This window comes from Cyprinus carpio, chromosome B25 (genome assembly GCF_018340385.1).
Source record: "Cyprinus carpio isolate SPL01 chromosome B25, ASM1834038v1, whole genome shotgun sequence".
Classification (NCBI taxonomy): Eukaryota; Metazoa; Chordata; class Actinopteri; order Cypriniformes; family Cyprinidae; genus Cyprinus; species Cyprinus carpio.
This window is the reverse complement of record NC_056621.1, coordinates 14118808-14131522: the sequence shown is the minus strand read 5'-3', so window position 1 is coordinate 14131522 and position 12715 is coordinate 14118808. Positions and strand designations below refer to the sequence as shown.

The 12715-nt window shown below is 35.9% G+C and overlaps 1 protein-coding gene across 2 annotated transcripts; it reads left to right on the top strand.

The window, feature by feature from the left end:
* The first annotated feature begins 304 nt into the window (after positions 1–304).
* On the top strand, positions 305–12660 carry LOC109060569 (alpha-ketoglutarate-dependent dioxygenase alkB homolog 3-like). Of its 2 annotated transcripts, XM_042752950.1 has the most exons (10): positions 343–487; positions 866–958; positions 2256–2329; positions 2428–2462; positions 2545–2592; positions 2690–2796; positions 8293–8381; positions 8465–8674; positions 10079–10177; positions 12126–12660. In XM_042752950.1, the coding sequence occupies exons 2-10, from the start codon at positions 883–885 to the stop codon at positions 12228–12230; spliced, it is 843 nt and encodes a 280-aa protein (XP_042608884.1). In that variant the 5' UTR covers positions 343–487; positions 866–882; the 3' UTR covers positions 12231–12660. The 2 variants fall into 2 exon arrangements, with proteins under 2 accessions (XP_042608885.1, XP_042608884.1); XM_042752951.1 differs by lacking the exon at positions 866–958 and having other exon boundaries at positions 305–487.
* The last annotated feature ends 55 nt before the right edge of the window (positions 12661–12715 follow it).

Genomic DNA, 12715 nt, shown 5'->3' with positions numbered 1-12715 from the left:
CTGTCCTTGTAAAAATAGCAAAGGCCTGATGTAATCATCATTGTACACACCTGAATACAGGTGTTGATTTGGTATTATAAGATATTAAATATTAAATAGATATTAAAGTATCTTGCCTGGTGCCTTAATTTAAATTCATAGTAATTAGGTTGCTATAATTCTAAAGATTAAACTATTCTAAATAGTTTTTAAATAATTCAAGTTGTAATACTGGAAAACTACTAGAAGTAGTCTTATGTCTAGTTCATCTTAAACAAATACACAATATCATATTTGTATTGTACACATATTTGATGCACATTATATACATATTCATATTCACATAGCAGTGTATTTACAGAAGAATATCGTCTCCGTAGGAAGTATTTTCGCCGGTCATTGCAGGGACACGGACACGTTTCGCCGAACACCAGAACTGATTGTGTTTCTATTAAACAAATGTTCAACGCTTTGCAAAATGAGATACATCGCCTCGAAACTATTGTGTGTAAGTACTGCTTAAGTTGCTAATTTTTGTCACAACGCTGTCAGGTTATTAAAAGTTGATTGAAAACGTAAAAACAGTGTCTCATTCTGGGAAGTGTGCAAACTAGATCTCATAACTCTATTTACATAAAAAAAAATGATGCATTTTATAATATGGTTCTCTGTGCTCATATACGTTTTTGGAAAGATTGGTTTTAGAAACTGACCTCTAGTCATATTCCAGAATGAAATATAAGCACTATCCTTTACTGAGTGATATGCTAAAATTACCTGAAGATGGCAGCAAAGTCCTTCTGTAGTCATTTGTAAAACGTAAAAAAATACATTTGTCCTTCTAAGCTATTAAAGGCTACTGACTTCATATGTTTTGTCTTGTCAGATAAGTTTTAAGCTTTGATGAGTGATAAAAGGCAGCGAGCGAGGGTCCAGGGCTCCTGGGCCAAACCTCTTCACAAACCACAACAGCCAACCGGTACGCCAACTGTACAAGAGTTTTACTATAAAACACTTCTACTGCAAACGATAAAGATGTCACTAAATTAATAAATAAATAATAAAAATAATATGTTTGTTGTCATATGTTTACATATTAAAAGGGATACTCTAGACCAAAATGAAAATTTTGTCATTAATCACTTACCCCCCTGTCGTTCCAAACCTGTAAAAGCTTTGTTTGTCTTCGGAACACAATTTAAGATATTTTGGGTGAAAACCGGGAGGCCTGTGACTGTCCCATAGACTGCCAAGTAAATAACAGTGTCAAGGTCCATAAAAGGTATTAAAGTCGTTGTCAGAATACTCCATCTGCCATCAGACGTGCAATCTGGGTTACATGAAGCGATGGGAACACTTTTTGTAAGTGAAGAAAACAAAAATAACGACTTTATTTAATAATTCCTTTGTCAACGGTCTCCTCTGTGTCTCTCCATATCACCGCATGCTGCGTATTCTGACGACGGCTTTCATACCTTTTATTTACCTTGACACTGTTATTTAACTTGACAGTCTATGGGACAGTCACAGGCCTCCCGGTTTTCATCCAAAATATCTTAAATTGTGTTCCGAAGACAAACGGAGCTTTTAAGGGTTTGGAAGTGATTAATGACAAAATTTTCATTTTGGGGTGGAGTATCCCTTTAACATCTGTTTAAGATTCCACAACTTAGTCCTGACCTGAATAACAATGTTTTTACAGTCATAGAAAATAATTTGCAAAAGTAATTTTTCAATTTTGAAAAAAAAGTCACGGAATGAGTAAATAAATGGTTTTATTTAGATTTTTACTGTAAATAATTAAATAATTTTAATAGTAGAAGTAATGAACGACTGGAAAGTTGTAGAAACGTCATAGAAACTTTATCAATTACATGCTTTTCTATTTGAATGAAGTTACTAAGGAAATTATTATTTTTCGGAATTTTTATATTCAATTATTAAATGATTTTCCAAAAATCTTTATGCAGTAATGAAAGAGTTGAAAAGTCATGTAAATTCATAAAATCTTAAAAAGTATCGGAAACTCTATTTAGATTAAATGATTGTTTAAATAATAAGAGTCAGAGACAGTTTGAAAAGTCATATAAAACTAAATTACATGCCTTTTTATTATTATATTTTTCTTATAAATAGCCTTCAGGGGAAAACAAACAATATATGTGTAGAACAGTGTATCAGTGTATTGTTTTCTGCCTCTCTTAATTTTGTTACAGTGATTAGTGTGAATTCCAAGTGGCTCATTTAATTAAGAGTATTTGCATTTAATGTTTCAGCTCAAGATGTCCAGTCAGTATCAGGTTCATGGAAATATGGACCACGATCATTTGAGTTCCATCAGCCAGCGGATGTAAGCGCCATTATCTAACTATGATAAGCTGTTTTGTTTGTTTTGTTTTTTGGACAGGAGAGTAGTCTTCAATTTATCCTATTATTTTTTTTTTTTAGCCCATCAGAGAGATTCCTGCAGAGAAATTGATCGAGTGAGTGACTTTTAAGCAATAAAACTGTCTGTTGAGTGACACACCATGTATATCCAATGTGTTGTTTTCTTCTCTTTCTCAGAAATGCCGGTGACTATGAGATTAGTCAAGGGCCTACTGGAGTGTCCAGGTAAGAACACCCCGATTGAAAGTGACCTAAAATAAAAAATAACCTTCAAAAGAACATTTACCGCATTAAAGTAATTGTTCACTGTTTTTCTGTCCAGACTGAGACTCATACCGGGGTTTCTACAGCAGGAGGAGGCTGACTGGATGTTTAGCAAGCTGCTCGCTGAACTGCCATGGTCACAAAAGACCAATTATAGGATGATGGGTAGGTTGCATGTTGAGTTACTGCAAACTGAGGGGAAAAAATAGTGTTTTAACCTCTTAGTGAACTGGAGATTATGTCTGAAATTAACCCTTAGCCTGACATAGAAAATAATAATCATACAAATACTATATATCATATAATTTTTTTGGTGTGCTTTGTATCATATTTGATATATCAATCTTATAATACACAATTCAGTGCAGTTGCTGATATTTCTATATTTATATGACCAAAAAATCTGATGAAATTTTGATGGCTTGTAATGTAAATCAATGAGATCTTTATAACACTATAACAGACTACTTACCTAAAATATCATATAAATATCAGTTGTCACTCAGTTGTATCTTCCAATAATATGTCTTAGTAAGATGATATTTAAATGCTCCATTCTGTGATCAAAGCTTTATAGTTTTCATTGTGGTGGCAAAATATATAATCCAATGCAATACAATTATGATTGAGAGCTGACGTTTCTCAAGAGCCTGATGTATCATATTTGATATTCACATTTTAACAAGAATTTCCTAAAAGTTAATGTATGGATAATCAAGTTAAAGTTGCTTCAGACTAGTATGGGTTTGTCTTGAAATATTCCTTACAATATAAAAGTTATTCTTATGTTTACGTCATAAAAATTAGTAGAGATTTCACAGCAAAATGACACGTGAAACTGAAGGGAGGTATTATTACGATTACACTAGAAGGCCTTTTACTTGATGAAAAGGTATAAACTATCAATCAGATGAAGTGGATTATGTACTGCATGTTTTTTTTTTTTTTCAGTAAAGACTGAATCATATTCAGATATCAAATATGATACAGTAGGCTTTATAGGGTTAAAAAAGCATCATAACATGGGGTGTTTTTCTTCACCACAGTCCCAACACAAATGAAGTAAACTTATATAAGTGGAGAAAACAATTAAATTAAGTTGCTTATTTTAAAGATGTTAATTGAAGAAGCAGCGACAATATTATTTTCCAGTAGTATAATGAGCATATGTTGAGCCTTGGTGCTAATGTGAGAAAACCAAAACAGAAGAATCAAAATAAGCATGTTTTAGCGCACACATGATGACATTTTGCGTCTGTCCCACTCACACGTTCACGAAGTGCTCTTCCCACAGAATGACTCACATTTTCCAGTCCTTCTTCATCAGTAAATTGGCAGGAATGCCACTGCCTCCCTGTTCCCTCATCTGTTTACCTTCTCCGGGACCGACATCATTTGAAAAAGTCCCAAATATACCAAATGTTTAAACATTTGCTTTGGACCAAGAGCAGTTCACGTTTGACTGTGACTGATTAAGATCGTTTTGACAAATAGGTTCTGGTTCCACAGGCTTTCAGCCCTTATTTGGTTTGCTGAAGATAAAGGCGGTTTGTTACATTTACATTTACATTTAGTCATTTAGCAGACGCTTTTATCCAAAGCGACTTACAAATGAGGACAATGGAAGCAATCAAAAACAACAAAAGAGCAATGATATATAAGTGCTATAACAAGTCTCAGTTAGCCTAAACACAGTATACGTAGCAAGGGCTTTTAAATAATATAATAAATAAAAAGAAAACAGATAGAATAGAAAAAAGAATAGAGCAAGCTAGTGTTAGAGGTCTTTTTTTATAATTGTATAATAAATGAAAAGAAAATAGATAGAATACAAAAAGATTAAAAAAGGTAGTTAATTTTTTTTTTTTTTTTTTTAATATAGAATTAGATAAGTGAGTGAAAAAGTTAGAGGGTCAAATAAAGATGGAAGAGATGTGTTTTAAGCCGATTCTTAAAGATGGCTAAGGACTGTCAGCTGCTCGGATTGAGTTGGGCAGGTCATTCCACCAGGAGGGAACATTTAATTTAAAAGTCCGTAAAAGTGACTTTGTGCTTCTTTGGGATGGCACAATCAAGCGATGTTCACTTGCAGAACGCAGCTTCTAGAGGGCACATAAGTCTGAAGTAATGAATTTAGGTAAAGGGGTGCAGAGCCAGTGGTGATTTTGTATGCAAACATCAATGCCTTGAATTTTATGCGAGCAGCTATTGGTAGCCAGTGCAAATTGATAAATAGAGGTGTGACGTGTATTCTTTTCGGCTCATTAAAAATTAATCTTGCTGCCGCGTTCTGGATTAATTGTAAAGGCTTGATAGAACTGGCTGGAAGACCTGTCAAGAGAGCGTTGCAATAGTCTAGCCTGGACAGAACAAGAGCTTGAACAAGGAGTTGTGCAGCATGTTCGGAAAGAAAGGGCCTGATCTTCTTAATGTTGAATAAAGCAAATCTGCAGGAACGGACAGTTTTTAGCAATGTGGTCTGAGAAAGTTAGCTGATCATCAATCATAACTCCAAGGGTTTCTGGCTGTTTTTAAAGGAGTTATGGTTGATGTGCCTAACTTGATGGTGAAATTGTGATGAAACGATGGGTTTTGGTGGAACCACAAGCAGTTCTGTCTTGGCAAGGTTGAATTGAAGGTGATGGTCCTTCATTCAGCGAGAAATGTCTGTTAGACAAGCTGAGATGCGAGCAGCTACCGATGGATCATCAGGATGGAATGAGAGGTAGAGTTGAGTGTCATCAGCATAGCAATGGTATGAAAAGCCATGTTTCTGAATGACAGAACCTAATGATGCCATGTAGACAGAGAAGAGAAGTGGTCCAAGAACTGAGCCCTGAGGCACCCCAGTAGTTAGATGTTGCGACTTGGACACCTCACCTCTCCAAGATACTTTGAAGGACCTATCTGATAGTTAGCCTCAAACCCACTGGAGTGCGGTTCCTGAGATGCCCTTTGTCAGTAGGGTTGACAGGAGGATCTGGTGATTAACCGTGTCAAAAGCAGCAGATAGATCAAGCAAGATAAGTATTGAAGATTTGGATTCCGCTCTTGCCAATCTTAGGGCTTCAACAACTGAGAGCAAGGCAGTCTCAGTTGAATGTCCACTTCTGAAGCCAGATTGGTTGCTGTCAAGGAGGTTGTTCTGTGTGAGAAAGGTAGAGACTTGGTTGAATACAGCTCTTTCAAGTGTTTTTGCAATGAAAGGAAGAAGGGAAACTGGTCTGTAGTTCTCTAAAAGGGATGGGTTGAGGGTGGGTTTTTTAAGGAGTGGAGTTATACGAGCCTGTCTAAATGATGAGGGGAAAACACCTGTATGAAGGGATGTGTTAATGATGTGAGTGAGTGCAGGTACAACTGCAGGAGAAATGGCTTGAAGGAGATGAGATGGAATAGGATCAAGTGGACAAGTAGTAGGATGATTAGAAAGGATGAGTTTGGAGACTTCTGCCTCAGAGAGTGAAGAGAAGGATGTGAATGAGTGTATGTTTGTTTGTGAGATGTGCTTGATGGATTGTGGTGTGGAAAATTGTGCACTGATGTTTTTAATTTTATTAATGAAAAACGTGGCAAAGTCGTCAGCTATTAGAGATGAAGCAGGATGGGGAGGAGGAGGACAAAGAAGTGAGGAAAATGTTTTAAAAAGCATGCGAGAGTTAGACGAATTGTTAATTTTTGTTATGGTAGTATGTCTTTTTAGCAGTGGAGACATTAGCAGAAAAGGAAGAGAGGAGTGACTGATATACATTAAGGTCAGTAGTATTTTTGGATTTGCGCCACAACCTTTCAGCAGCTCTAAGCTTAGAACGGTGTTCGTGTAGAACATCAGATAACCAAGGGGCTGTAGGAGTGGTACGGGCTGGCCTGGAAGACAAGGGGCAAACAGTGTCTAAACAAGATGTAAGAGTGGAGCAGAAAGTATCAGTAGCACTGTTAGCATCAAAAGATGCTAACAGTTTAGGGGAAGGAAGCGAAGATAGCAGGGAGGGTGAGAGTGAGTGTAGGTTACGTCGAAAGATGACATGTGGAGGGGTAAATGATGTGTCAGGAACCATGTTGAGGTTAAGAGTGAGGAGGAAGTGATCCGAGGTGTGCAGTGGAGTAACCAGTACATGATCAGTGGGAGCAGTGTCGTGTGTAAATAAGGTCCAGTTGGTTGCCTGATTTGTGAGTAGCAGTAGTTGACACTCGGTTGAGATCAAAAGAGGCAAGCAGAGTGTGGAAGTCAGAAGATAGAGGTTTATCTAGGTGGATGTTGAAATCTCCAAGCATAACTAGGGGAGTACCATCCTCAAGAAAGGTTGAGAGCAGCACATCTAATTCATCCAAAAAGTTACCTAGTGGTCCTGGGGGTCGATAGACAACTACAAAATGTATTTTAAGAGGGTAGGTAACAGTAACGGAATGAGATTCAAAGGAACTGTTGATACCCAAAGATGGTAAAGGATTAAATTTCCAATCATTAGAGATGAGCAGACCAGTACCTCCACCTCTTCCAGTCAAACGGGGGGAGTGGGAAAAGGAGAAATTATTGGAGAGGGTTGCAGGTGTAGCAGTGTCCTCTGGTTTGATCCAGGTCTCTGTCAGGGCCATGAGATTTAACTTTGAATGACTTATAATAGAAGTAATGAAATCGGCTTTGTTTACAGCAGACTGTCAATTCCAGAGACCAATAGAAAAAGATAGTGTATTAGCAGACATAGGCAGAGTGTGCAGGTTGTTAGGATTGCGCTGCCTACATTGTGTGATGCGTGGTTTGCGCGAGTGGTAGTGATAGTAGGGATCTGGAAACACATAGTAAGAATTAGTTATACAAACTGAAACAGAAGTGAAACAAGTAGAAGGAAAAAAGGATTAATCAAAACAATACTTATATCCCTTGCCGGTGTCCCTGCCCGGTGGAGTCGCACGGTAGAGTCGATGGTCTTTACTCTCTTCGGTCTTCACACGAGGAGAGGCTTAACAGGAGGGCTGCCCGCGACCACTGCCGCGGTATACTAACCTTTTTTTTTTTATACCCGTCAGATAAAACGGAAGTCTAATTAAGCTGAACACACTTTACTGTTTATCACAACAAAGGTCTAAGCAAGCGCACGACACTGACAACGTATGCGATAGAGTACGAGACCAAACGTAGCACGTCTCAACACAGTAAACAAACAAGCGTTTCCTAGCAACGACAACTGCCCTAAAACACTAATGAGACAACAAATAAATACACTTACGATCTGCTTTTAACTTCCGCTGATTTAACTGCTTCTCTCAAAGGGTATTTCTGTACACCGTCTTTTGCTAGCGCTTGAACACACTTTACTGTTTATCACAACAAAGGTCTAAGCAAGCGCACGACACTGACAACGTATGCGATAGAGTACTTAGTATAGGTTTGTTGAGGAGAGATGTGCTATTCGTTTTTAAGCATTTTGAAATATGAGGATTATAAGACAGGTGAATAAAATCTGTTTGAGGTAGGGATAGTAACCATCCAGAACAGCCTAGAAACCACATAGCAACATGCTAAATCCATTTGCCATTAGGTTAATTTTTCATTTTTGGCTGAACCATCCCTGTAATTATCTTTTAAACCCCAATAGATGCTAAGCAGTATTGAAAGCACATATAGCTGAACATGCTTCATATTCAATATGTTTTGCACTTCAGGTGATGCATATGAAGAACCCAGACTCACTTGTTGGTATGGAGAGCTGCCATATACATATTCTCGCTCCACTATGCAGGCCAATGCTCAGGTATATCAATATTGCATATGGCAAATGACTTCTGTCAGTGTGTAAAGTGAAGCATGTTTTTCCATGTTTTTCTCTTATTACAGTGGCATCCAGTTCTCGCCACTTTACGTCTGGCTGTCGAGGAGAAGAGCGGCCACACGTTTAACTCATTGCTGTGTAACCTGTACCGGGACGGTAAAGACAGCATTGGCTGGCACAGTGACAGCGAGCCGTCATTAGGACCCCAGCCTGTCATCGCCTCTCTGAGTCTGGGCGACACTAGAGTGTTCAGTCTCCGAAAGCAGCCACTTCCTGTGAGTCTGCCAATTTCATGCTATGGTTTAAATGAGGGGAATTCTAGTGTCTGGGTGCACAGTATCTTAGAGCTGCGATTAATAATAATAGAACCAGTGTGCAGATTATGGTTGGCAGCTGTTGTCAACAGAAGAGAAGCTTTAAGTGCTTCCTGTGGTTATATGCTAAAAACCCAATGGTTTAACATTTGACAATTCAGAAATGAAGATATTAGTCTTGTAATTTCACAGTGCTGTTAAATATAATTATTATAATTTATTTATTTTTCAATGAAATATTCCAGTGGTAATATTTCTTATTTTGCTAATTTTTAATTTGTATTACTAATATTTTTAATTTTTAATTTATCGATATCTGTCCATATTTAATTTAATATATTTCTAGTGAACTAAATCTTTTAAAACGCTAATAATAACTTTTAAATGTAATGTTCAGATGTTTAATTTAATATAATCGGATATTTAATGTATAGGGGATATTTAATTAAATTTAATTCTATTATAGCATTTAATTTTAATTTATTAAATAGTTTAATGTCTGCCAATTATGCTAGTTTTTTTAATCAATATTTGTCAATATTGAATATTCAATTGAATATATTTCTAGTAAAATTAATCTTTAAAAACACTAGTAATTTAATAACTTTTAAATGTAATGTTGGGATATTTATTTTAATATAATCAGATATTTATTATACATTGGATATTTAATTTAATTTAATTCTAGTGTAGCATTTTATTTGAGTTTTAATTTATTAAAAGGTTTAATGTCTGGCATTTATTAATTGTTTTATTTTTTATTTATAGATATCTGTCAATATTGGATATTTAATTTAATATATTTCTAGTAAAATTAATCTTTAAAAATCCTAATAATTTAATAACTTTTAAATGTAATGTTTGGATATTTAATTTAATATGATCGGATGTTTAACATATATCTGATAATGATATTAATTCTATTGTAGCAAATTATTTCAGTTTTAATTTATTAAAAAATATTAATGTCTGCCATTTATCCAGTTTTTGGCCATAACATGAAAATCATTATTGACTTTTCGAGTTTTAATATCAGCGCATCCCTAGTTTTAAAATGCCAAATGTTAATACTTTTACCAGAAGCTTGATGATGTTAATGAAAGTTTCTGGCTGTTATAAGTGAGTCATTTCAACCTTTTTATCCCTTAGAATTAACAAGGCTGCATTTTCTTCTGAACTCTGCCTACACTGTTCATGTTTTCATGAAGTGTCTTCTTTTTGGTTTGAAGCGAAAAAATATTAGTAAAACATTCTTTAGAGCTTGTTTTCCAACAGGTGGCTAAATGTTGCGTCTGCTTAAGCCTGTTTAAAAAATGAATAGAAGTTGAAATAGAGGTCAGGGTAGATTCTGTGTATGTGTTTCAGCAAGACAAAGGAGACTACACCTATGTGGAGCGCATACGCATCCCGTTGACCCACGGGACCCTCCTGCTCATGGACGGCTGTACGCAGACGGACTGGCAGGTATGTCACTTTTAACTGTGCTGAAGAAAGTGTTTGCAGTCACTATGATTTTGGTTATTACAACAGAATAGGCAAACCATGCTAAGTTTCAACACAAGCTCAGATGGCAGCGGAAAAAGCAAATACAAGATTTCACTGGTATTTTGAAGAGTGTAAAATGATGTTTATCAGTAAATCTAACAATCCTTCTCAAACTAATTTTAGCCTTTTCGCAAGAACTTTTACACTGTGTGTATGTTCAAGATTCAGGGTGACTCACTGAGAACTGGCAGGAGCTCTTGTTTAGTCTAATGTGAGCGGTTAATAACACTCTTCTGAACGCTGATGATAAGCCAGACTGTGAAGAAAGGCTGAAAATGGCTAAATCGATGTGGAGGGCTGGAGATGGTGTTCCTTTGTTTTGGCTCGAGTCACATGTGGTAGAGATGATCTGGAACGGTCACACTGTTCGCCATCCAGAGAGCGTTAAGTGCAAACGCTGTTTTCTGCTGATGTGTAACAGAAGGGGGAAAGCGAACGTGTTTCTTTACAGCAAACTGAAGCGTTGACAGTGTTTCCAAGAAAGACTCTGCACAAGTGCACTTGTAATACTACACACAATGGGGAGAATTCACAAAGCATGATATCAGAGCAGAAATGTGCATCTTATTCACTACGTACTTGTAATATAGCTTGACTGGTTGCTTAATGCTGTAAAATAGCAATGCTTTTCATTTAAATTAAGTCATTATAGTCACTCTTTATTTTCACCGCAAACACACCTCTGTTAAATATGATAGTATTGACTTACAGTCGTAAAATAATAGAATCATTTGGTAGTGCTATGATGACTTATGAACTTTATTCACAAAATTAACAATCTGCCGTGATTAAATGTTTTTTTGTTTGTTTGTTTTTTTTAATTTTTGACATTTTTTTAATTTTGCTTAACAATTTTAAAATTTTTGTACTTTTTTTTTCATTTCATTAAACAGGTTATTTCACATTTTATAATTTAATTTAAAAGTTATTTTTTTACATTTCTTTTAAATTTTCTTTTACATTTTCGTACATTTTTATAATTTAACAGGCTTATTTTGCATTTTGTTAATTAATTTAAATTATTTAATTTTTTTGTTTACATTTTGTAGTTTCATTTAACTGGTTATTTTTACAGTATTTTATTTTATTAAACTTTTTTTCATTTATGTGCATGTTTGTAATTTTGTTCAAATGGGTTTGTTTACCTTCTGTGCATTCTTGTAAATTCCATTTAACGTTTTTTGTGCATTTTTGTATATTCGTTTAACAGGGATATTTAGCAATTTTTTGCACTTTTGTAATTTCATTTCAAAAACCTGCTGGAAGTTATATTTGTTCTGTTTGAGTTGTTTTTGGATTCCGACTCCAAGACAAACCGTAGGCCTTTGGTGAGGCACAAAGAACGGAGAAAGGTCAAGAACATTTTATGGCGACATCTGAAAACGGTTTAAGAAAGGTCACTCCCGCATTGCGCCAAAAAGCTTTCAGATGATCTTATTAGGTTGACATAACTCACATTGACCTGTCAAAATAAAGCTAACTAAACCCACATGTATAGCTGTTCGCAGGTGCCTTTAAAATGTGCACAAAATATTTATAAGATTAAAAAGCTGTTACACAACTGTCAAAGGGTCGTTCTGGGTCAAAAATATAACAGGGGACACCAATTCAACATTGTAATTGTGTATGTAAACATACCGCTTTTGCTTAGTGAAGCTATATTTTTTATGATCTTTCTGTACAAATATACATGACACAATGTGTAATCGTATGTTTGAATTATTTAATACACATCATGCATCACCGCTGTCTTTCGAGGCAGACGCCAAGGCCAGCTGGAGTCTGATTAACCTCTTTTAACTTTGTCCAATGGTTGCATTGCCTTGTTGTGAGTGTGGTACTAACATTATTAATGCTTTTTAAATAGCACCAGGTGGCAAAGGAGTACCATGACCGTGGGCCTCGCATAAACCTCACGTTCCGCACCATATACCCAGAGCCAGAGCGTCCCAGTGGGAGATTTGTGAAGTGATCACTGGTAGAAGAGAAGAAGAGACCACAGGTTTGACGAGGTCTGGAGAGGTCTGTCTCATTCACAGAGCACTAGTATACTGTTAAACACATATCCATTCTTTTCGGTTTAATTATTTATTTACTTGTGTGATAGTTCGCTTTTGATCAAAGGCCCTGAACAATGATAAGCTTGTCTGGCTATGATGGCATTTTTGTTTAGTTAAATGATACTTTTCTCACAGCGGTTTTCCACAAATTGCTTATGGTATGAGAAAATGTTATTGGTATTACTTGTTTGGAGAATATACGTCAAAAAAGCAGTGCCAAGTGGCCCATATTTCAGTTACAGCCCCCAAAGGCTCTTTTTCTGTGTAAATTGCTGTTTAAATATTATATGTTATGCAATTTTTCATTTATAGCTTGTGGTGAATAAACCTGAAATGCAAACATTTGTTCAGTGTCATTATGGGGTTGGTTACACTACCGTCCAAAAGTTTGGAGTCT